The 25,715-nt window shown below is 36.2% G+C and overlaps 1 protein-coding gene across 1 annotated transcript; it reads left to right on the forward strand.

Annotated features, from left to right (window-relative positions):
• Window positions 1-603: 603 nt before the first annotated feature.
• On the forward strand, window positions 604-7,746 carry LOC111472826 (probable isoprenylcysteine alpha-carbonyl methylesterase ICMEL1). The gene is made up of 11 exons (XM_023118440.1): window positions 604-874; window positions 1,294-1,370; window positions 1,442-1,511; window positions 1,584-1,676; window positions 1,796-1,870; window positions 2,120-2,221; window positions 2,337-2,474; window positions 2,581-2,646; window positions 2,710-2,853; window positions 7,304-7,394; window positions 7,491-7,746. The coding sequence occupies exons 1-11, from the start codon at window positions 636-638 to the stop codon at window positions 7,650-7,652; spliced, it is 1,257 nt and encodes a 418-aa protein (XP_022974208.1). The 5' UTR covers window positions 604-635; the 3' UTR covers window positions 7,653-7,746.
• The last annotated feature ends 17,969 nt before the right edge of the window (window positions 7,747-25,715 follow it).

The following is a 25,715-nucleotide window of genomic DNA, read 5'->3' on the forward strand; positions in this document are numbered from 1 at the left end:
TGGGGGTCCCATATTAATTGGAGAAGGGAACGAGTGCTAGCAAAGACGTTGGGCCCCAAAGAAGAGTGGATTGTGAGGTCACACATTGGTTGAGGAGGAGAGTGAAACATTTTTATAAAGGTGTGGAAACCTCTTCCTAATAGACACGTTTTAAAAATCTAAGGTAAACTCTAAAAGAGAAGCCCAAATAGGACCATATGTTTAGGCTTAATTCATTAAAAAAACACTCTCTACTCAATAAATAAATAAAGATACAGAAATAAAAGCAATGAAACTATATTCAACTCTTTAAAATTATATAAAAAGAAAAACAAAGACATCGGCATTCAGCCAAATTAATTAAACACTAAATCATTTTAAAATAAAGCTGATCCGAAATAAGAAAAAAGTAAGTCAATGTGTTGCACGAGGTAATAAGAAAATACTAACATTTCTTATATGTTTTGAAATAAAAAAATTGGAGAACCGTCGTTTTCAAAATCTCATTGTCACAAAAGTCAGAATATCATTTGCGTCTTGGAAAATATGCGTGCGTGAAAACGGCAGAATCAACAAAATATGAATGAGATGAGTACGACAGGTGCAGATGTTTTGGAAGGGAACTCAGAAATTAAGATTAGAAAGTTGAAGAAGCAATGATATCTTCTTCTTCTTCTTCTTCCACCATCTCCGCCTCTGCAGACACAATGTTACTCAAAGAAGATTGTAATAAGGAAGGAAAGAAACATTCCTTTCTTTTCCGGCGGACAAGTCAAGCCACCGCCGCCAGCAACCTCAACCGGCAGCGCTATTCATTGTGCCACAATGTTGGGGATGCTGTGGCCGTGACCTTTCAGGCGGTGCGCTTATGTTTCAAAATTCTGCGATACCTTTGGTACGTTTCTCATATTCGCAATTTGCTGTTTCTTTTGTTCAATTTTTTTGAACTTGTTTGCTTTTTAGTTCAAAAGGGTATGATGGGACCTCTTTTTGTGTATGAAGGATCATAGCAATCTTGAGTGTACTTTAGATAGAATTCATGCTGGGGCCTCCTTTTTTAATTGCTCATAATTATTGATAAAAATTGTCCTTCAACAAAACCTCCAAAATAGATTAAAACCATGTGAGAATTGATTTTCCAATCAACCCACTTGAAGTTTGTAAAGCATGACATGTTGTTAATAAGTATACTTAAAAGTTCATTAAATATAACTTTATTCGCATTCTTTATCAACACCCAATTGAGAATAAATTACAAAACATTCTTAGAATACTACTACAATTTACTTTAATTAACATAGGATTTGTATTCAGGGTAGGGTATGAATGGATGGCAAGATTTGTATCCCTTGGATGTTATGCTGTGCTTATTTTCCCTGGTGTTCTTCAAGGTAAGTCCCTAACTTGCGTGTGCCTCTTTTGAACATTATCGCTTATTATAATCTTTACTTTTACATTGCAGTTGCATATTATTATGTTTACTCCAACCAGGTTCGACGAAGCATAAAGTACGGTGATCAGCCAAGAAATAGGTAGGACTTGCATCTCTTACTCCCTTCATACCCTTCTTGTCTTTCATTTTCTGTTCATTCTTCATTGTGCAGCTTGGATCTATATGTACCACAATCTAGGGATGGCCAAAACCCAGACCCAAAGCCAGTGGTTGCATTGGTAACAGGTGGAGCCTGGATTATTGGGTAACAACACACCCCTTTTCTCTCTTCTCTCCATGGGACAACTCTCTTCTCTCCATGGGACAAAAGTAAATATATTTTAAATTACATGTTTACTTTGAGAAATGCAATTTTCTGCGCAGTTATAAAGCATGGGGTTCCCTTCTTGGATCCCACTTATGTGATCGAGACATTATAGTAGCATGCCTTGATTACAGGTGAATTGATGTTATTTAATGATAATAGATTGATTTGCATCTTAGGTGTCAAATAATATTCTAGAATTTAAAATTATGATACTATGTTGAGGATTGTTGGGAGGGATGATCGCGAGTTTATAAGTAAGAAATACATCTCCATTGGTGTGACGCTTTTTGAAAAACCGAAAACAAAACCATGAGAGCTTATGCTCAAAGCGGACAAAAAGATACTAAACCTTTTACTTAAATGCTCTTCCTTTCTAGTAGAAATTTTCCTCAAGGTAGCATGAGTGATATGATCAAGGATGCTTCTCAAGGCATCTCATTCGTATTCAATAATATTGCCGAGTATGGAGGAGATCCTAACAGGTAGTATTATTATGTTTGCATCTCCCTCCTGTGGCTATCTATTTTATGTTTTGAGTATTTCTGGGTCTCCCACTAAAAAAAGAAAGTAACATAATAGGTTGTGGTGATATTGTAGGATTTTTGTGATGGGACAGTCAGCTGGTGCACATATTGGTGCTTGCACAATTGTAGAGCAGGCAATGAAAGAAGGTGGTGGTGAGAGGGTGTCTTGGAGTGTGTCCAACATAAAAGCTTTCTTTGGTTTATCAGGAGTGTAAGTGCCATTGAGATTGTGTTTTTTGGTTGCCGTGAGTTTTGAGGTATACACGAAACTTGACTATTTCTTCTTGGTGTATGCAACCACCAACATATGGACATAGGTACAATTTGTACAATTTAAAGGACTACTTTCACAGTCGAGGTCTTCACAGATCTATCTTTTTAAGGTACATACATTCTTCTTTTCCTTATTCTCCATAAATTTGTGATGAATTAGATGTGTAATGTAGCATCATGGAAGGAGAAGAGTCGTTGGAAAGATTTTCCCCCGAAGTTATGGTGCAGGACCCAAAGATTAAAGATGCAGCTTCCCTGCTCCCACCCTTCACTCTATTCCATGGAACTGCAGATTATTCCATACCATCACATGCCAGGTCATTACTTTCTTTCATAACTTCACTGCTTCCTATGCCTTACAATAAAAGGTAATATGTCTTTTAACAATAGGCCTTATAATAATGTTTAGAACTTGAATTATCCAAAGGAGTCCTAAAGGCATTTTCGTTATTTTACCTTCTAATTCTTGATTTAGTTACGGAACATTTTCGAATAATTTTCAAAATTCACCAAGTCATTATTCATCATAAAATAAGGCTTATTAAAAAGTTTCATAGCATTTGGAGATCATTTAGATCATGAACGGAAGATAAGTTATCTTAAGGGCATTATAGTCCTTTTATTCTGTTACTTGGTTTAGCTACTTAGCTTTGTCCAATGACCACCAAATTTCATATACAACTTTAACATTCCATAATCTGCTCAATATTAAATTTTCATAGGTAGTAAAGTTCATTTAGTGGGTCTTTTTAACATTACTTAAATCCCGAGCAATTCAATCGGTTGAGTTCTTGTGTTTTTCTTTCATATTACCTTAATTCATACTTGGTTTAAGTTTCTTACTAAAATAAACCAAGTGATTCCTACAAATATTTCTTAAGAAAAGTCTAAGATGGCTACTTACCTCTCGTTGATGTTTGGACCTTTGTTCTCAGCTTCGACACTTGTATTACTTCAATTTTTCTTTGACAAAATTCTTAGGGTGTCTAGTTTCTGGAACCATAAAATTTTTCATCAAATCAGTCCAGAAGAGGGTTAAAATTGAAAAAATTGAGGGAGGGTTAAGTTTGAGTTTGACATGTATGGTTCAGTTGAACCGGCCATGTCTTCATCTTCTTCCTCTAGACGGGAGAAGAAGATGTGTGCGACATTTGCGCCGCCGCCTAGAACTTCGCCTCCTCTGCTTTGTATACGGCATGAATCCCCTCTATTTCTTCATGAAACTTAAAGATGGTGTTACAAGGAAGAGCTAGGAATTATGAACCTTCTCGTGGATTGTAGCCTAAGTTATTCTCCTCCAAAGTTCGTTGGAAATCGTTTTCCTTGTCAAAGCTCCACCTAGAAAAAGCTTATTGGGTAGCTATTTCTAGGAATTTTCAAGGCCTAATTTTTATCGAATCTCTTCTTTATTCTTCCCTCTAGCTAAAGGAATTGGTTTAGATGATCTTTAAGTGTGTGGCCTTAATTTAGAGAAATTGTTCTCGGTCCGCAACTCACCTGAAAACGCAGAATTCAACTTTCTTGCGCAGCTTGATCTACGAAATTTTGGCTCTCGATTTCATCATCAAAGTTGCTCATCTCAATCCTCTTAAGCTAAAGGAATTCTAAATTTGAAGAAAAATGGACCGTATATGGAAATTCGATACTTACCCCCAATTTAAACTCGAAATTGACTTTCTTCAATTGAGAACGTTCTTGAGGTTAATTCTTTTCATGGTTTTCTGCAAAAACAATCCTTGGATGTGTTGAAATCGAATGGGATTGACCTTACTCGACAAGTTTGCATGTAGGCTCGGATTGAATTTTCAAGCTTTTACTTCCTTCTTTAATAGCAACAATGGTTGGGAAAATGTGTTCTAGGCTCTTTCAACATTCGATTCCTTCATAAAACTTGTGGGTAATCTTGTTTAGAAGTCGTAGGAACAAGTATGAAAGAAAATAGTGAAAAATTGATCTAGAACTTGGAAGAGATTCGAGAGCAGGAAACCTAAAAACTAAACAGCTATAACTCATTGATCTAAATGAATTATCATACTTCAGACTTTATAGAAGGAGTTTAAACTGATGTTGAAACCTCTAGAATCCTCGTGATTTGGAGATTTTATTTTATAAATTTTTCGTTGGAAATATCCTCTTTGATCAATAAGCTATCAATCTCTAATTTGAATTATAGTCATTGGACGTGATGAGGTGTGTCTCCTCTAAAACATACTCAAATTTTAGGAAGATTCAACATTTGTATCCGAAGAATTGGAGATAAGATCATTGCTCACTACAGATCTGATTTTTTGATCAATGGTATTTTCATAATTATCTTGAAGTTTAGGGGTATTTGGGTAATTTATTAATTTATGAATATTTTATTATTATTTTTCTAAAAAATAAAAAAAAAAAAATTCTCAAAATTCTTCCTCATTTCAGGTGATTTTCTCCTTCTTGAACATCTTAAAATTCATTTTGGATTAGAAATTAAATATCTGGGAATTTCCTTAAAAATTTTGAACGCTTTAAATCCCTAAGATTATTTGTTAAGGTATTGAAATGACTTGGTTAAGACCTTCATCCTTGTTTAATTTTTTTAATTAGTTTCATTGGATCCTTTAAATTACTTTTAACTTAAAGTACTGATTTTATAGGTAGCTTCAAATTGAACCACATTCCTTTTGTTTGCATAAATTGGCTTACCATGCTAGATGTGATATAAATAAATGGACTTTCATCGAGCGTTTTTCTATCCTTTCTTATGCCTTATTTTTTTTTTTTTGGTAGCTTATAGTTTAAAATTTTGTTCATGAGGAGTCCCAACTATCTTATTCCCAAGTTAACCTGTTTCTTCTAGTAATTAATGATATGTTGCTGAATCAATTCCTAGGAAAAACTCTAGTTTTCTTAGGTCTTTGCTTGCAGCACAAAGTCTTAGAGCATTGATTTGCATCCCATTGTTTTCTTATCTCTTGGAAAATCTACCGATTTCCATGTAGAATTTTGGCTTGGAGCATTCATATCCTCCATAAGTTAGCTCCGATTTGGATCATATTAGTTTTATGGTATATAAAAGCTCTATGACTGTTTTACAATTTTGAATATAAAAATATAGTTTGCATTAAGACATTTGGAATTTTGGAATAAAGTTCAATTACTTTGAAGATATCAAGATCATAAACCATAGGTCGACATCTTGAATAGAAGAGATAAGATCAGAAGCTTTAGTACCTAATGCATAATCATTCATGAAAGTTTTAGTTTGAATCAAATATTATTTTGCTTCTATTATAGAAATTCAAATTTTTATAGTCATTCTCCTCCTAAATTAGAAGTTTCTACAAAACTAGTGAAATTAGAAGAAGGTGACAAATGATATTTAGTATTTGATATTGAAAAACTAGTAAAACCCTTGTATAGTTGAGACAAATAAATTTTGAAAGAGACAACATTTCAAATATTATCTTCCTCTAAAGTTGGTTTCTTCCTTTTGATTTCTTCTCGGAAGATAATTATGGTTACAAAGAGGTTGATTTTCTAAAAAATGATATCCATCGAGTAAAAACATTTTTTTTTTAACATTATCGCTCAAAGAATTGCATTTAATCCCTCTTTGATCTAATATAGACTAAAAAGAACAAACTATATACTCCTCAGCAGCGCACCCAAAAGTTTTTAAAATGACTTTACTAGATTGCTTCCCCATAAGTATTTTTGAATATGCATAGAAAATATTATTGTTTGAGCAACATTTAAAATGTCTATTTTTTACTTCGACAATATCACTTGGTTGAAAATAGATTAATGAACATTTTTATCCTTTAAATTAAACACTCTAATGTTAATTGAAACTCTTAGTTTCACCAGCAGATATTGATTTTGATTTGAAATTGAGTTTCAAACGTATTGTAAAAACCTTATAAGATATTGTGCAATTCTTTTTCTTCTTCTTTTGACACCATATAAAATTATTGACTCTAGAGATATAGTAATATGGAGAAGACTAAATTAATAAACCCAAGACACATGAGATCACCAACGAAAGTCGCGAACCATAATTCTTTGAGTCACAACTTTAGAAGAGCTCCTCATAAACCTTTATGAATATTTTAACTCCTAAATCACAATTATTAGCCTCACTAAATCAAGATGATTTCATCCAAGGAAGAAGACATAACACGTTTACTTTACTAGTTAATTTCAAGAGTAAAGAAAACTTATTTTTAAACTCCAAAAATTCGAATCAATCTACAAGATAGCTTGATAAAGATTACTGGAGTGATTTTGACATGCAAATCTAAACCTAAGAAATGCAAAAGAACAAACATATAACTTAAAAAACATAAAATGCAATTTTTATTTTAATATCCAAAATCTTAACGTAGAGCAACAACATGAATGACTTATATAGCCTTGAAAATAAACCCTAGAGGGACTTATGGTTAACGAAAAGGTTGTAACTCTCATGTCCATTAATATCATGATGACAACTCACTAAATTGTAACTTAAAACCTCCTAAACAAAGAAACCTCCCTAGCTATTTGAAACAACGAGGTTACCGTGTATGCTTATTTTTTTGTGCGTCCATGCTTCGGCATATTATTTCAGTAAAATTCTTCATTTATTTTTTGAGGATTAAAATTTTGTTTATGATATTCTGTTCCTTGTTTTTTTTTTTTTTAATAAATGAATGTGAAAATAAGTTCCTTTTCCTAATTCTTCCAAATTCTTTTAAAATTGGGCATTAGTCATAATATTTAGGTTTTCCATATATTTTTCTTCAGTAAGAGCTTCGCAGAAGTGCTTGAAAGAGTTGGAGTAAAAGTTGAAGCAGTTGAATACACAGGAAAGACGCATACGGATTTGTTTGTTCAGGTGAACAATGTTTTTGGCTTCCAAATTCTTATCGTAAGCACTCTAAGCTTATGGCTTGGTTTCGGGTTTTAAAACTTTTCTCAAATTCCAACCCAGGATCCAATGAGAGGTGGTAAACATCAGTTGGTTGAAGATTTGATTTTCATCATTCATCAAAATGATACAGAAGCTCTCGCCAGAAATGCAATGGCTCCCCGAAGAAGACGCCTAGTACCTGAGTTCATGTTGAAGTTAGCTCAGCGTGTTAGCCCATTCTGATCTTCTAACTTTAGTTCTTCTTCTTACCAATGCTGAGTGTGTTGTGTATATATATATATTGATTTACAATATATTAAAGCAGACTAACATAGAATTGTAATTTGCCTTTTTTCATTTAGTGCTTTGCAGCAGAGTTGTCCCCATTCCCCTGCACAACCAAGGATAAGGATAAGAATATGATTACATTACACACAAACTCAAATATGCTTAAAATCATTGAATCAAATTAAAGTAATGGTTCTTATTCTTCTCGCAAGCATGCATTATGAAGTCTATGTATTGAGTATACTTAACCTTCCGTTACGGTTTTTCATATTTGATTCTTTTATTTGATTCTTCATGATAAGCTAATTTCTTGTATGGTTGAGGATGCTTAGCCTTCCATTACCATTTACACATTATATTTGACCCTTGATTTATAGGCTAATCTTGTATCACTTTCCTACTCATTTTTAATCTATTTGATCTTATTCAATTTTATTTAATTCTATAAACTACTCTAAATAGAAACTTTTCCACACCAAATATTTGATCTTATTTGATTTTATTTGATCTTATAAATAGAAAACTCTTACCACATCAAATATTCTTATGGTATCAGACCACATTCGATTATTAGAGAACATTCGATTTAGCAACTCGATCCTTTCTTCTTCATGGCTTCTAAATCCTCTTCTCATCTTCTTCCTTTCAACACTTTAATCCATGTGATCACCATTAAACTTTCTTCATCCATTATTTTTTTTTGAAAAAACAAACTTTTACCGCTCCGTAAGAGTTAAAAACATGTTGGGCTACATTGATGGAACATTGGTTTCACCCCCTCGCTTTGAACCACAACCTACTCATTACTCAGCACTGATCAACAACTTCTTTGTCTTATGCTGTTAGGGAAGCAACTTGGGGTTGACTCGATGGTGTAAAAAGATGGACCAATTTTGCAAAATAAAAAGAATAGAATTTAAAACCGATTTTTTTATAATATCGTTTGCTGTTGAGACTATTTTTTCATTCGATGACCTAGGTAACTTGATCTTAATCCTGAGCTAACTATGAACTCCTGTTTATTTGGAATTATCCTTAAATTTGCAAGGGTGAGAGTGTCCCGAGTTCACCGACTCAATAAGCCTCCCATTTCAGGGGTCAGGGTGCAAGATGAAATTCACTCCTACCTGCTTTTAGGGATAGTAGAGAGGTTGTTCCCTTAAGTACTGACTCTAAGTCTTGAACACGGGGCCCCACCCTCTCATTGGCCCAAGAGAGATTCGGTTTAGTGGTTGGACCACAAACCAATTATTCATTAGAGGATCAGTGGAAGTTAAGGAACAAGGAGTAACTTCAGGGGTAAAACGGTAAATTGACTCAGCTCTAGTTTCAAACAACCTGTGAATGATCGACTTACTAATCATGGTTATATCAAATGGACATAAAACTACTAGTCTTATAGTGGAGTGTCCTAGTAGTTAACGAATGTTGGTTAACAAGGTTAATGAGTTTAGCCGGTTAATCTTGGATTGTTGGGACCCATGATCTGTAGGTTCATTAGGTCTCCCTGCTAACTCATATCGGGCTAAACCTTAAAACAATGTGACAAGGAAGTTCGTGCAAATTAGGGAATATGTGCTAAATATATACGATATATTTAACTACATTTTGTTTTAATTATGAATTAAACCGAAAGAGAGAATTGGAGACACTTAAATAAGATTTAAATATTTTAATTATGAATAGGGATTCATAATCAATATGTACCGGAATTGATTGGGATTGACATTTGATTTAGTATTAAATATTAATTAAATTGTTTAATTAATCATTTAATATTATTTTAATTTAAAATTAATTATTGAAATTAATGGTTGAATTAAAATAAAGTTAATAAAAAAATCCATGTTTGAGTTAGTGAAGTGTAAATATATGGCTTAACTAAATTTGCATGGGTTGCATGGGTTAGTGAAATATTGAGGGTAAATATATGGTTTAACCAAACTTGAATGCTTGCTACATAATTCTACAAATTTGAGTTAGTGAAGTGTAAATATATGGCTTAACTAAACTTGCATGGGTTAGTGAAATATTGAGGGTAAATATACGGTTTAACCAAACTTGAATGCTTGCCACATAATTCTACAAATTTGAGTGGAATTTTGAGTGTCAAAATTTGGTTAACTTAAACTTGCATGATTGCCACATAATCCCACAATTTCAGTAGAATCTTGAGTCAAAATAGGTAAAGGAAAGGCATTGGAGCTCGTCGTGCTGCCCGTGGCGTAAGTGATCGTTGACCCTTTTCTTATTCTTCCCTTCTTTGTGATTGCGCTTGAACTAATAGAAATAGAAGAAGGGCCTATCGCTTGGTAATCTCAACTATAAATGGAGTAATCAAGGTACATGAAAATTCTCTTGGAAAAACTTTGAGAAAATCCCTCCAAACTCTCTCTTCACATATACTAAATTCCTTTCAAGTCTAGTTACTCACCGGATTCTACAATTTCGTTCTAAGACCGGAGAATAGTAGGGAAGATACTAGTGGTGGTTTGAAACCGGTTCGTATGGAAAAAGGACAAAAAATATTCACATATACTCTCTTGAGTTATGAGTTCTTGTCACAAACTCTCTTGAGTTATGAGAAATATTCACAAAACTGGTTTTTTCGCATGCATGAGTTATGAGTTCTTGAGTTATGATTCGAAATCAATTTTTTTCGCTTGAGTTATAAGTTCTTGTCACAAACTCTCTCTCCACATATACTAAATTTCCTCAAAGTCTAGTCACTCACCGAATTCCACAATCCCGTTCTAAGGCCAGAGAATAGTAGAGAAGATACTAGTGGTGGTTCGAAACCAGTTCGTAAGGGAAACCGGGAGTGGTTTCCAACCATCAAATTGGGGCATTCCCCACAACAATGCTGAGAAATATTTTTTTTGCATGCGTGCGAAAAAAACTGCACCCATGGAGCAACTTTTTGGAACCATTTGCAAGCGAAAACGCGCCAGTGTCGCAAATTCATTTCCAAACAATCGAATTGGGGCATTCCCCACCACAATGTCAAGAAATATTTTTTTCCCATGCGTGCAAAAAAACCGCTCCCAATGAGCAACATTTCGGAACCGCACAAGAATGCAAAAGAAAACGCGTCAGTGTCGCAAATTCGGTTCCCAACCATCGAATTGGGGCATTCCCACAACAATGACAAGAAAGATTTTTTTGCATGTGTGCGAAAAAATGGCACCCGTGGAGCAGCATTTCGGAACTTCCCTAGAACACTAGCGAAAATGCGCCAGTGTCGCAAATTCGGTTCCCAACCATAAAATTGTGGCATTCCGCACCACAATGCCAACAAATATATTTTTCGCATGCGTGAGAAAAACATTTCCCGAGGAGCAGCATTTTGGGACCGCCCTAGAACACAAGCAAAAATGCGCCGATGTTGCAAATTCGGTTCCCAGCTATCGAATTGTGGCATTCCCCACAACAATGCCAAGAAATATTTTTTTGCATGTGTGCGAAAAAATCACACGCGTGGAGCAGCTTTTCAGAACTGCCCTAGAACACAAGCAAAAACGCGCCGGTGTTCCAAATTCGGTACCCATCCATTGTGATAAGATAAGGAACCATTACAAGGGGAGTAAGATTCGGATTACCTTGTTGAACGAATATCTCAAGGCAAGAACATTGTTTGAGATTCGAATCACTCCACAAGCAAGATTGATCATGTCAAGCTTGAATGATTCTACATGCAACCTAAACTACATAGAATTGCAAATAAACTTAGCCATTGGCTAAAGAAAGCACAAATGCTTCTTTTACTATATATTTTCAAGTCTTACAAATACAATATACATGGCTTTATAGAGCTTCAAAATGAAACTATTAGAGGCATTCCAAGAGTTATTACATTCATACTTAATGGCCATAATTAACCATGATGTAATTGTAACCTAAAGTAAATAAAAACTCTTAAAATACATTAATCAAATACAATAACTCTAAATTGTAATCCACCCAAAATTTATCACATGAAACTTCATTTTCCTTGGCATGAATTGAAATATCTTCGGATAATTTCAACAATATTTTCTTCACATCTTCATTGAAGCATATTGTATGATTGATGATCCTTGGTTCATATCACATTGAATTGGGGCATTCCCACCACAATGTCAAGAAATATTTTTTTCGCATGCGTGCAAATATCACTCTCGAGAAGCAGCATTTTGGAACCGCCCAAGAACGCAAGTGAAAACGTGTCGGTGTCGCAAATTCGGTTCCCAACCATCAAGTTGGAACATTCCCACCACAATGCCAAGAACTATTTTTTCGCATGCGTGTGAAAAAATCTCTCTCGAGGAGCAACATTTCGGAACCGCCCTAGAACACAAGCGAAAACACGTCAGTGTTGCAAATTCGGTTCCCAACCATCGAGTTGAAGCATTCCCCACCCAATGCCAAGAAATATTTTTTTCGCATGCGTGCAAAAAGACCGCTCCCGTGGACCGATATTTCGGAACTGCCCTAGAACACAAGCGAAAATGCGCCGATTTCGCAAATTCGATTCCCAACCATCTAGTTGGGACAATCCCCACCACAATACCAAGAAATACTTTTTTTCGCATGCGTGCGAAAAGACCGTTCCCGAGGACCGGCATTTTAGAACCGCCCTAGAACGCAAGCGAAAACGCGCCGTTTTCATAAATTTGGTTCCCAACCATCTAGTTGCAACATTCCCCACCACAATGCCAAGAAATATTTTTTTCACATGCATGCGAAAAGATCGCTCTCAAGGAGCGGCATTTCGAAACCGCCCTAGAACGCAAGCGAAAACAAGCCAATTTTGCAAATTTGGTTCCCAACTATCAAGTTGGGGAATTCCCACAACAATGCATAGAAATAATTTTTTCGCATGTGTGTGAAAAGACTGCTCACGGGGAGCGGCATTTTGGAACTGCCCTAGAACGCAAGCGAAAACGCACCGGTTTCACAAATTCGGTTACCAACCATTGAGTTGGGGCATTTCCCACCACAATGCCAAGAAATGTTTTTTTTACACGCGTGCGAAAAGATCGCTCCCGGAGAGCGGCATTTTGGAACTGTCTTAGAACGCAAACGAAAACGCGCTGGTTTCGCAAATTCGGTTCCCAACCATCGAGTTGGGGCATTCCCCACCCAATGCCAAGAAATATTTTTTTTCGCATGCGTGCGAAAAGACAGCTCTCGGGGAGCGACATTTCGGAATCGCCCTAGAACGCTAGTGAAAACGCGCTGGTGTCACAAATTCGGTTTCCAACCATCGAGTTGGGGCATTCCCCACCACAATACCAAGAAATATTTTTTTTCTTATGGGTGCAAAAAAAACGATCCTGAGGAGCAGCATTCCGGAACAGCCCTAGTCATATGAACCAAGAGACATCAATCATACTATATATTTCAATGAAGATGCAAAGAAAATGCTGTTGAAATAATCAAAAAATATTTCAATTCATGCCACATTGAAGAAGCATTTTGGAACCACCTAGAATGCAAGCGAAAATGCGTCGGTGTTGCAAATACGGTAGCCAACCATCGAGTTGGGGCATTCCCCACCACAATGCCAAGAAATACTTTTTTCCACAAGCACGTGAAAAAACGATCATTTTGGAACCGCCCTAGAACACAAGCGAAAACGCGCCGATGTCGCAAATTCGGTTCTCAACCAACGAATGGGCCATTCCCCTCTTAGGATTGATACCAGTTGTTAGCTCTGCTACCAATTGTTAGGATCTCTCAACAACGCATCCACTCGATCAAGATGAACACAAAGAACAGGAGATAGAAAATACAAGGAGGAATATTGGCTAAATATTTTATGAAGAGGAGTACACTTTGAGAGCACTACCTAATGGGGTATATATATGGTTTCAATTTACTAAATATACTCTATCATATCTTTACAAATATCTTCCAAATATATCTCTACCAGATCTAGGCATCATGCTCCATATCCAACATCCCCACCACAATGCCAAGAAATATTTTTTTTCCGTGCATGCGAAAAAACCTCTCTCAAGTAGTAGCGTTTCAGAATGCCCTAGAACGCAAGTGAAAACACGCTAGTGTCGCAAATTCGGTTCCAAACCATTGAATTAGGACATTCCCCACCACAATTAATAAGGCAACCCTAATCCTCAGCACAACGATCCAAGCTTTTGTTTTAGCAAGAACCCTTGAATCAAAGTAATTAACACTTCCTTATACGAAATTTGGATCAACCAAGAGATAAGGCTAGAATTAGATTACCTCTTACGTTCGAAGATCTAGAAACAAGATTCGGAACCTGGTTCTAAATTGAGTCACTCCATAATCTAACTTGATCAAAGCTTGATTGAATGGCTTGGGTGCAATTCTATCACAAGAATTGATTGAAACTTAGAAATGACAAATATGATGCTCGAATTTCTAAGGGAAACGTCTAAATCTGAGATCTGAATTATATTCATCCACGAATCTGAGTTTTACATAACATATTGTGGGTATTTATAGTCTCTCGACAAAAGACGTTTGTGAACGGGATTTATTCTCGATCCCCTTTAATCTCCACAAAAGAATAAGTGAAATTGATCATTTGACTTTTACATAATTTATGAAATTAAAAATAGTTTTTTCTAACCAATGTTAATTTGCTTGAGTGGCTAATGCGATAGGTTTGAAATTAATTGAGCTTTCTGCGTGTAGGTTCGAAATCAATTGTTGATATTTTATCTGCGTTTCGAATTCTGTTGTCAACATTTTAAAGTTTTCCAACTTTAACCGTGCAAATATTCAATTGTCATTCGTCAATCGTATTAGCTTTTAATTCTAGAAATGATGGTTGAACCGAACCGATCCAATTTTGTAGATGAAGAATGAATGTTTGTTGAATCTTCTTTGCCTTAGATCGTGTAATAGGTCCAGAAATGCGACAGGTTCGAAATCAATTGAGCTCTCTGCGTAGGTTCGAGGTTCGAATTCTATTGTTGACATTTTAAAGTTTTCCAACTTTAACCGTGCAAATATTCAATTGTCATTCGTCAATCGTATCAGCTTCTAATTCTAGAAATGATGGTTGAACCGAGTCGATCCAATTTTGTAGATGAAGAATGAATGTTTGTTGAATTTTCTTCGCCTTAGATCGTGTAATAGGTTCAGTTGGAATATTTGCAACACCGTGATTCTTATCATCTTCCCCCTCTTCAAAAGGATTCGTTCTCGAATCAGTAAAATCATCACCTACATCAAAAGAACTCAAGTCAACAACATTGAAAGTAAAATATACTGAAAAGTCCCCGGGAAGATCAATTTTATATGCATTGTTATTAATTCTTTCAATGACTTGATAAGGGCCATCCACTCTTGGATGTAACTTTGTCTTTCGTTGAGATGGGAATCGCTCCTTGCGAAAATGTATCCAAACCCAATCACTAGGTTTAAAAATGGTTTCCTTCCGTCCTTTGTTAATCCTTGAAGCAACTTTGAAATTTTGGTTCTCAATTTTCTCCTTCACCTCCTTGTGCAATGTTTTGATCACATCGTGATTCTTATCATCTTCCCCCTCTTCAAAAGGATTCGTCCTTGAATCAGAAAAATCATCACCTACATCAAAAGAACTCAAGTTAGTAACATGGAAAGTAGAATGTAGTGAAAAGTCTCTGGGAAGATCAATTTTATATGCATTGTGATTAATTCTTTCAATGACTTGATAAGGGTCATCCCCTCTTGGATGTAACTTTGTCTTCCGTTGAGATGGGTATCGCTCCTTGCGAAAATGTATATAAACCCAATCATCAGGTTTAAAAATGATTTCCTTCCGTCCTTTGTTAATCCTTGAAGCAACTTTGAAATTTTGGTTCTCAATTCTCTCCTTCACCTCCTTGTGCAATGTTTTGATCAAGCCTGCCTTACTTGTGGCTGCGTCACTCACAAACATATTAGAAGGAATAGAAAGCAAATCAATAAGTGGATTAAATCCATAAACAACTTCAAAAGGAGAACAATGAGTTGTACTATGAATTTCTCTATTATATGCAAACTCTACCAATGGCAAACATTTATCCCAAGACTTAATATTCTTAGAAATAATAGACCTAAGCAATGCTACTAATGTTCTATTAACCACCTCAGTTTGTCCATCCGTTTGAGGATGACATATAGTTGAAAACAACAATTTGGTACCCAATTTACCCAACAATACTTTCCAAAAGTGACTTAGAAATTTAGCATCCCTATCACTAACAATTATTTTAGGGATTCAATTCAATCTTACTACTTCCCTACAAAATAAGTCAGCAACATGTTTTGTATCGTCCGTCTTGTTACATGCAATAAAATGAGCCATCTTACTAAATTTGTCTACCACAACAAAAATACTATCTTTACCCTTTTTAGTGTGCGGTAAACCAAGAGCAAAATCCATAGATATATTAGTCCAAGGTTCATTAGGTACGTTCAAAGGAGTGTACAATCCATTTGGTTGTGATCTAGATTTAGCTTCTTTGCATTTAAAGCATTGACTACAAAACTTATGAACATCATGCTTCATTTTCGGCCAAAAGAAGTGTTCATGCAACATATTATAAGTTTTATTAATCCCAAAATGTCCCATTGAGCCACCACCATGTGCTTTTTTTACAAGCAAATCTCTGATAGAGCATTTAGGAATACAAAGCTTACTTTTCTTAAATAAGAATTCATGAAACACATAATAATCATCTACAACTGTTTTTGTAAGACAAGATGCATAAATAATTCCAAAGTCTTGATCATCTCGATAGAATTCTTTAATATGCTCAAATCCAAGAATTTTTGCACTAAGAGAAGTAAAAAGATTGTACCTTCTAGATAATGCATCAGCTACCACATTATCCTTACCTTGCTTATATTTGATGACATATGGAAATGTCTCAATAAACTCCACCCACTTTACATGCCTTAGGTTCAGTTTGATTTGACTCTTAAGATACTTCAAGCTTTCATGATCAGAGTGGATCATAAATTCTCTAGGCCATAAGTAGTGTTGCCACACCTGAAATGTGCGAAAGCAAACAATTCTTTATCATAGGTAGGATAGTTCAATGCTACCCCATTTAGTTTTTCACTAAAATACATTAGGGGTTTTCCATCTTGCATCAAAACAGCATCTATTCCCAAACCACTTGCATCACACTCAATTTCAAAAGTTTTATCAAAGTTAGGCAAGACAAGTAATGGTGCATTGGTTAATTTATTTTTAAGCTCATTGAATGCATTCTCTTGCATATCTCCCCATTTTAAAACAACATTCTTTTTTACTAAGTCATTCATTGCTAAAATATTTTAAAAATCTCCTATAGAAGCTAGCTAACCCATGAAAACTACGAACTTCACTTGCATTTTTTGGTGTTGGTCAATCCCTGATTGCTTTAACTTTCTCTTCATCTACTTCTACTCCATTTTTACCAACTATGAAGACAAGAAAGTTAACTTTTTCCATGCAAAAACTAGACTTATTAAAATTAGCATAAAATTTCTCTTTTCTACATGCTTCACATGCTCATGCAAAGTCTTTGAATAAATTAAAGTATCATCAAAATACACAACAACATGTTTTCCTAAATATTCTCTCAAAACGTGATTCATTAATAGCATAAATGTGCTAGGAGCATTCAAGCCATTCATACAATCCAAATTTAGTTTTGAAGGTGGTTTTCCATTCGTCTCCTACATGCATTCTAATTTGATGATATCAAGATTTCAAGTCAATCTTTGTAAATAAACATGAACCATGCAATTCATCAAGCATATCGTCTAGCTTAGGAATAGGATGTTGGTACTTTACCGTGATTTTGTTGATGGCTCTACAATCCACGCACATGTGCCACAGTCCATCTTTCTTCGGCACCAATAAGACTGGTACAGAACATGGACTCAAACTCTCTCGTATATAGCCCTTCTCCATGAGCTCCTCTACTTGTCTTTGAATTTCTTTAGTCTCAGTTGGGTTGACTCTATAAGCTGGCCTATTAGGAATGACTACCCCTGGAATAGAGTCTATTTTATGTTCAATACCTCTAATGGGAGGTAGTCCTTTAGAGACTTTATCTTGGAATACGTCATCAAATTCCTGTAAAAGAGATTGAAACATACTAGGCAAAGACAAATTGTTATCGTTAGAGACCAAACATCCTTCGTTGTACACAAGTACAAAGATGATTTTTTTGTGAGAACATTGCCCTTCTAACCTCTCCAACTCTAGCCAAACAACTCATCTTTCCTTTTTTTTCAATTTCATTCTTTTTTTCACTATGTGTTTCTCTTTGACTTGTCTCTGTTTTTTCACTCAACTCTTGCTCTTTTTCCTCAAACTCTTTCTTTTATCTTCCAACTTTAATTGATCAGCAAATACATTTGCAAAACTCAAAGGTACCAGAGTGGTTTTTCTACCATCTTTTACAAAAGAATACCTATTCAAATAGCCATCATACATAACCCTCCTGTCAAATTGTCATGGTCAGCCAAGCAATATGTCTCCAACATGCATTGGTAAAACAACACAAAGAACTTCATATTTATATTTTCTCAGAGTAAAAGATATTAAATCTTGAGAAGTTACCTTCATTGTTCCACTGTCATTGAGCCATTGAAGCTTGTAAGGTTTAGGATCGTGTTGGGTTGGAATTAGCAACCTTTTGATCAGCATGGAACTTACGACATTGGTGCAGCTTCCATTATCAATTACAAGACTATAAGGAGTCCCCTTGACTAAACACCTTGTGTGAAATAGGTTGTCTCTTTGATCATCAACATCATTCTTTGTAACTTGAGTTTTAAGAAGTCTTCTGGTAACAAGTACCAAACGACTCCCATCTTCCAGTTCCTCCTCATTCTCCTAGATTTCTTCTTCAACTAGCTCATCATGGTCACTTTCCTCACTATCTGTGACAACTTGTCCATTCTTGATGATCATGACTCTCTTGTTAGGACAATCACGACTAAGATGACCAATTCCTTGACATTTCCAACATTTGATGTCTCTATTTCTTTCTCGAATCTCCTTATATTCCTCCGCTTTTTCTTTACCCTTGGAGGTCTCAGCTTTGTTCTTTTTGTCAAGATCATACTTGCCTCCAACTTTGAAATCTATCTTTTCAATATTTGCATACATTTTCCAAGTGTTGAAAGTAGTAGACTTTGAAATACCATACCTCTTGGAGTTCTCCTTCTCCCAAGCTAGTTGCCCTTCGATTTTGACAGCAAGGTGTAACAATTCTTGCATATCGAAGTACGCTTGCCTATCCACATGATGAACAAGTTGTCAGTTTAACCCACTAAGGAATCTAGCCATTGTATCTTCCTCATCTTCATCAATACATGCTCTATTCATAAGGGTCTCCATTTCTTTGTAATATTCTTCAACACTCTTGGATCCCTGTTGTAAAGTATAGAGTTTTTGCTTGAGTACTCGAGAATAATGCTTAGGAATGTACCTTTTTCTCATTAATGTCTTCAATTCCTCCCACGTTTCAATTGGTTCTTCATAATTTCTTCTCCACTCTGATTTCAAAGATGTCCACAATATAATGGCGTAATCACAAATTCAGCCACAACAAGCTTCAACTTTCTTTCTTCACTGAAATTATTGCAATCGAAGACATGGTCAATTTTGCTCTCATATTGCAAATACTCATCTGGATCAAATCTCCCATAGAAAGTTGAAATTTTTAGCTTTACTCCCCCAACTCCTTTTTCTTTTTCTCTCTCATACTGGTACTCCCTCTCAATTCTTTTTGGTGCTAAAATTTCTCTACCAAGTAAGTAGCGATTTGGATCCCACGAGCTGTACTTGTAGGAACCGCTTGGAATAAGCATGCATGCTATCATACCCATACACTTAGCTGGCCGAACCTAGCATATTAGTATGGAAACCATGAAAATGATATAAATAAGGAAACCTATGACTTTTAAATATGAATGATTATGTAATCTGTTTAGATTGAGATTCTGATAATGTATGTATGCATGAGAAGGATGGGAAACTTGTAAAATCTGCTCTCCAGGTGAAGATGAACATTACATTCCCATTGAGCATGTTTGTTAATATTGCGTGAACTGCTGCGTGTTAACTCCTATACATGATGATTGCTTGTGTTATCTTTCTTGATGGGAAGAAACTTTGAGCTTAAATTAGGGTGCTTGTGACTAAGTAGGCTAGACAAGACCTTAGATTGGGGGACCTCTAGAATACCGTGCATTTAGACCCGCGAAACGATTACCGGTGGATCAAGAGCTCATAATTCGAAACCTGATAGGTTTGTGAGACCTTGCACGAGAATCCTAGAGATGCATGAATCCAAGTCTAAGCCACCAAGTTCCACCCTAGAAAGAATAGTCGGTCACCATGGTAACTGTAGGTAGCCCGCTAGAGTTGAGCAGTGTGGATAGTGTCTTCAGAATCTCCGCTTCCCTCTCTACTCCGATATTGTACTGTAGAGACAGAGCTTCGGTACAGAGATCATTGAGCTTGGCAGATCGAGATAGGGAAGTGTGATAGGTGCCCAGACACTTTTGGTGATAGCTAAGGGGTCTTCTGAACAGGACTCTTGGGCCGTAGAAACCCGTCCCTGAGTGGGGGACATGGAGCCATGTAGGATGACTCAGTAGCTGACCGGCACACAGGGGGTCGTACCCCAAATTTAGTGGATGTATGGTCCCGTGTGAGGGTTGTCAGCTAACCTCCACGGATGATGTTTAGAGAGAGTCACGTATTCAGATCCAGCCATACAATCCCCTCAGATTTATTTATGAGGTCGCGCCTCACCTTAGGACATTGATCATTTCACTGCATAAGATGGGCAAGCCTCCTAAGATACAGAAAAGAGAGTTGTAGCATGATTCGTACTCACTAGAACTCAGAAATAAGACCGTGGGTACCTACTAAGATAAGGATGCGAAAAGAGTCTACAAGTAGGTTGCTTACTAAGTATATTTTTATACTCACCTCTTTCTTCCCTTTTTTTTCAGGTACCAGTCGATACGGGGAGGTGTTCGAGAGCTGCACTGTCACAGAGGGGTGTCATTCCAGAGCGTCAGTCCCTTTTCGGTTTTTTTAGAGTCCTTTGTTGTTTTCATATTTAGAGTCTTTTGTATTTCATTTAATATTTGTAATTTCTTTTGTAATAATTTGAAACAAATCTTTTCTCTATTTTGTTTTAATTAAATGGTATTTTTATCTTTTACTTTTTTTCTTTTCTTTTTGTTTGTTTTCGATTTCGTTTTATTAGTCACAATTCGATTTTTCGAAGCCTCGAAAGTCGGGTTGTGAATTTTGCGAAACCGGCGCATTTTTGCTTGCGTTCTAGGGTGGTTTTGAAATGTAGCGAGAGCGGTTTTTTCACTTGATAGCGAAAAAATTATTTCTTCGCATTGCGGTGGGGAATGCCCCAATTCGATGGTTGGGAGCTAAATTTTGCAAAACCGGCGCGTTTTCGCTTTTGTTCTAAGGCAGTTTTGAAATGGAGTGAGAGCGGTTTTTTCGCTCGGTAGCGAAAAAATTATTTCTTGGCATTGGGTTGGGGAATGCCCCAACTCGATGGTTGGGAGCTGAATTTTGCGAAACCGACGCGTTTTCACTTGCGTTCTAGGGCGGTTTTGAAATGGAGTGGGAGCGATTTTTTCCCTTGGTAGCAAAAAAAATTATTTCTTGGCATTGGGGTGAGGAACGCCCCAACTCGATGGTTGGGTGCCGAGTTTTGCAAAACCGGCGCGTTTTCGCTTGCATTCTAGGGCGATTTTGAAATGGAGCGATTTTTTTTGCTAGGTAGCAAAAAAATTATTTCTTGGTATTGGGGTGAGGAACGCCCCAACTCGTTTGTTGGGTGCCGAATTTTGCGAATCGGCGCATTTTCGCTTGCGTTCTAGGGCGGTTTTGAAATGGAGCGATTTTGTCGCTCAGTAGCGAAAAAATTATTTCTTGGCATTGGGGTGGAGAACGCCCCAACTCGGTGGTTGGCAGCCAAATTTGGCGAAACTGGCTCGTTTTCTCTTGCGTTGTAGGGCGGTTTTGAAATTCAGCGATTTTTTCGCTCGGTAGCGAAGAAATTATTTCTTGGCATTGGGGTGGGGAACGCCCCAACTCGATGGTTGGGAGCCGAATTTTGTGAAACTGGCATTGAGGCATTCTCAACTCTTGAGAAGGATGTGATTGACTAGAAGTGTTAGCTCCATCAACAACTCTTGTTTAAGGACCAACTTGATCAACAACTCTTGTTGTTTTATCAGTAGCTTCTTTAGAAATTTCACTTTACTAGTTTGCTTCAAGGATGATGATTTCTTGCGTGATCTTCTTCTAAGAATGTAGCGTTTGTTGATACAAACACTCGATTTTCTTGAGGGTCATAAAACAAACCACCTTTCATCTCTTTGGAGTATCCTACGAATAGGCATAATTTTGAACAATGTTCTAATTTTTGGGGGGTTTTGTAACAACACATGTGTTGGGCATCTCCAAATCCTGAAGTGACATAAACTACCTTTATGCCCTCTCCATAACTCATAAGGTGTTTCTGAAACACTCTTAGAAGGAACTATGTTCAAAATGTATGCAGTAGTCTCCACTGCATGTCCCCAAAACGAATCAGGTAATTGAGCGAAAATCATCATAGAGCGAACTATGTCTAACAGAGTTCTATTCTCCTTTCTGATACATCGTTCTGCTGAAGTATACCAGGGGCTGAGAGTTGAGACGTTATTCCATGTTCTATCATTTAGTCCTAGAATCTTAAGTTCTTATACTCTCCACCTCGATCTGATCGAAGTGTTTTAATAGTTTTTCTTAATAGATTCTCAACCTCAGTCTTATACTCTCTGAACTTTTTAAGAGCTTCGGACTTGTGATGCATTAGGTAAAGATAGTCATACGTTGAATAATCATCAATAAAACTGATGAAATATTCATACCCTCCTCGTGCTTTGACATTCATTCTATCTCCAAAAAAACAACTTTAAATTTCCAATTGATCTTATTGATACAACCTCTCTTGTTCTAACCCTGAGTGTTATCTTGCCTTTCGCAAGCATTCTCCAGGAGCTAGTTCCTGAAGAAAAAAAAATCAAATATGATTAGTGGCCCCTGAATCTAGTATCCAAGTTGAGTTATCATACTCTACTAATTATATTTCTACAACTAGTAAATCATATTTACCTTGTTGTGCCTTTTCGACTTTATTCTCTGCAAGGTATTTTAGGCAGTTTCTTTCCCAGTGTCCGTTTTCTTTGCAATGGAAACATTTTTCTTTATCTGCATCTTGAACCTTGCGTTTGCTGTCAGTAGGAATCTTATTTTTCTCCTTATCCTTCTTAATCGAAACATTTTTAGAAGTTGAAGGACTAGACTTATTTTTGGAGAACAATCCTCCTGCTTGTCCCTGGGACAAGCAAGAGGATTGTCCTTCAAAGCAATAGCTGTTTTATCGAAACATTCTTAGAGACAGTAACATTTGCTTCTCTTGCTTGTCCCTAGTCCATTAAGAGGGATTGATAAGTCTATGAGAAGAGCAGTCAAGTTATATTCTATCTTGTTCATCATCGCATTAGTGTGGAACTGTAGGAAGCTCTTCGGAAGAGACTCCATGATAAAACTGATCTGGCTCTTCTCATCAATGATAACTCCATTTTCTTCTGCCACATTGAAATGGAGCATCATGTCTAGGACATGTTCTCTAACTGAGGTACCTTCTTTCATACAGCAGTTGCAAAAGTATTTTACGATGTCACGTCTAAGGGAGAAGGATGGTTGCCAAAACATCTCTTTCAGAGATTCCATAATCTCTTTAGCAATAGCCATAACATCGTATTTCTTAGCCAAAACATCAGATATGCTGGCTAAAATGTACACTCGGGTTTTGTCATTTGCCGTTGAGCCCAAAAATAAATAAACAAATAAAAAAAATTATAAAAAAAATGGTTAAAATAATAATAAAAATAAATAAATAAATAAACAACAACTTTTCTCCCCTTCTCTCCACTAACCTCTCATCCCTTTACAGAATTATCTCTCATCAACCCATCCTTACGCCAAAAAAGTAAATGTTAGCAAAAAAGACAGAAAACAATAATTGTTAGACTTATTTAGGAAAAAAAAAATGGCCTTTACCGAGTTAAGATTCACCAGAGATTTACGTGAATTATATTAAATTTATATCAGTAGCCAAATGAATAAATTAAAAATAAAATTGCCAATAAAATTTGTGAACATAAACACGGAGATAAATAAATATTTGGAAACAGAGATCCACTCCAAATTTGGAATACATGAGAACAAAATTAAGAGGCAACAGATACAAAAAAGAAGATTAAGGAATTAAAAACCACAAACTAAATATATAGAGAAAGGTAAATACAGAGGTATTAAAGCCCAAACTTAAATAGTTGTATATACTTTCTTTTTTTATACAACAGTAACCATGAAAAATAAGATTTTTAATAAAAATATAATTATAGACATATAACATTTCAAAACTTTTAACAATGGGCCTATGTAAATTAGAGAAACAATTTTGTGGATTTCAAACTTGAAACTAATGTCATGGATTTCGTGACGACTTAAGCTAGCCAGATAAGTGACCTTACTATCGACATGATTATGTTTGCTGTTGACACGTGCCCCGTGGTTCTGCACGTGTCATATATATTGATATGTGTGAATTGTCTGTGGATCGATAAGCTTCTTATTTGTTATGTATATGTTTCAATATGTGAATTGTTTGATAATAATTACAATACGATGTGTTCGAGATAGGATACGAGAAGGATGCACAAAACGAAATGTAACGATAGGAGTAAAATACGTTCATGAAACGTTAAGATTAGGTTATATATTGGAGTGATATGGATAAGAGAGATTGATGGAAGAATACGGTTAGACTACGGGTAGAAAGGGATAGGTTTGTGATAGATTGATCGAACGATAGCGTTAGGATTGATAGAACGATAACGTTAGGTTTGTTCTTGTGATGATATGACTGAGGTACGTTCACGTAATGATATGTCTGTGATAGGTACAAGAACGTTAAGGCTATGATAAGTTAGAAAACGATATGACTACGATTTACATTGTGGTGCAATATGTCATGGTATGATGTGCATATAATGAAATGTTATGTTAAAAGCATGATATGAATGACATGAAATAAGATAAATGGCATGAAATATAACCCTGTTAGAATTATGTATGATTTGAGAACTGAAGAATGAGAAACGATACGATATGAATGATGGATGATATCTGAAACAATATGAAAAATGATATGATATGTACATAATGCTAGCGGGGTTGTATTAAAGGATAATGAAAATGGAAAAGTTTTGGGACCTCATGCATTATGTATGCTCATGCATTTGGGGGGGGTACCCCTAACCCATCACGAGGGTACGGACGCGTACATCCAATGGCAAGACAACGATCGTTATGCTTTGCATAGCGCTGCCGTGACAGATACTAGTTCTAATGTTCCGGCAGGGGCTCCCAGAGTATGCCCACCGGATAAGGAAAGTGGTCCAGCGGTGTGCGAACTAACTAGTGAGCCCATACTCGCACGTATGGGCTGTGTGTAGAGTATATAGTACACGTCCAAAGTTTACCCGTTAGGACAGCACCGTAGGGAAAACGAAACGAAATGAAAGATAGGTCCCATCATTTCATTGCATGTGATTGTTGCATTTGACCCCAATAGTGGGGTCACATACCGAGTATTTCTTTAAATACTCAAGCCATGTGCTACTACATTTTTTCAGGTTAAGGCAAGACATTCCTGCACGGATGACGACGGTATCGCAACTCGAGACCATGGCACATGCATAGGGTAGTGGTATTTATTTTCTTAGACTTAGGCTAGACTAGGTTGTTTTTAACTTAAACTCTTATTCATTTTATTTAGTCTTTTGTGGTGTCGTTTTAAAGATGTTTTCGAAACACGTAAGTCCATGGCAGTGTTTTAAGATAAAGGTCATATTTTATGAAATTTTAATGAAGTCTTCCGCATTCAATGTTTATGGTACGCCGATAGCGACCTTAAA

This window comes from Cucurbita maxima, unplaced genomic scaffold, assembly GCF_002738345.1.
Source record: "Cucurbita maxima cultivar Rimu unplaced genomic scaffold, Cmax_1.0 Cma_Scf00089, whole genome shotgun sequence".
NCBI lineage: Eukaryota > Viridiplantae > Streptophyta > Magnoliopsida > Cucurbitales > Cucurbitaceae > Cucurbita > Cucurbita maxima.

What these genes read in the sequence shown, in the direction of transcription:
- LOC111472826 (XM_023118440.1), top strand. Translation starts at nt 636, where the DNA reads ATGATATCTTCTTCTTCTTCTTCTTCCACCATCTCCGCCTCTGCAGAC. An exon ending in TTCTTTGGTTTATCAGGAGT is followed by an intron (nt 2,475 to 2,580) that starts GTAAGTGCCATT and finishes ATATGGACATAG; the next exon opens with GTACAATTTGTACAATTTAA. An exon ending in CACAGATCTATCTTTTTAAG is followed by an intron (nt 2,647 to 2,709) that starts GTACATACATTC and finishes TGTGTAATGTAG; the next exon opens with CATCATGGAAGGAGAAGAGT.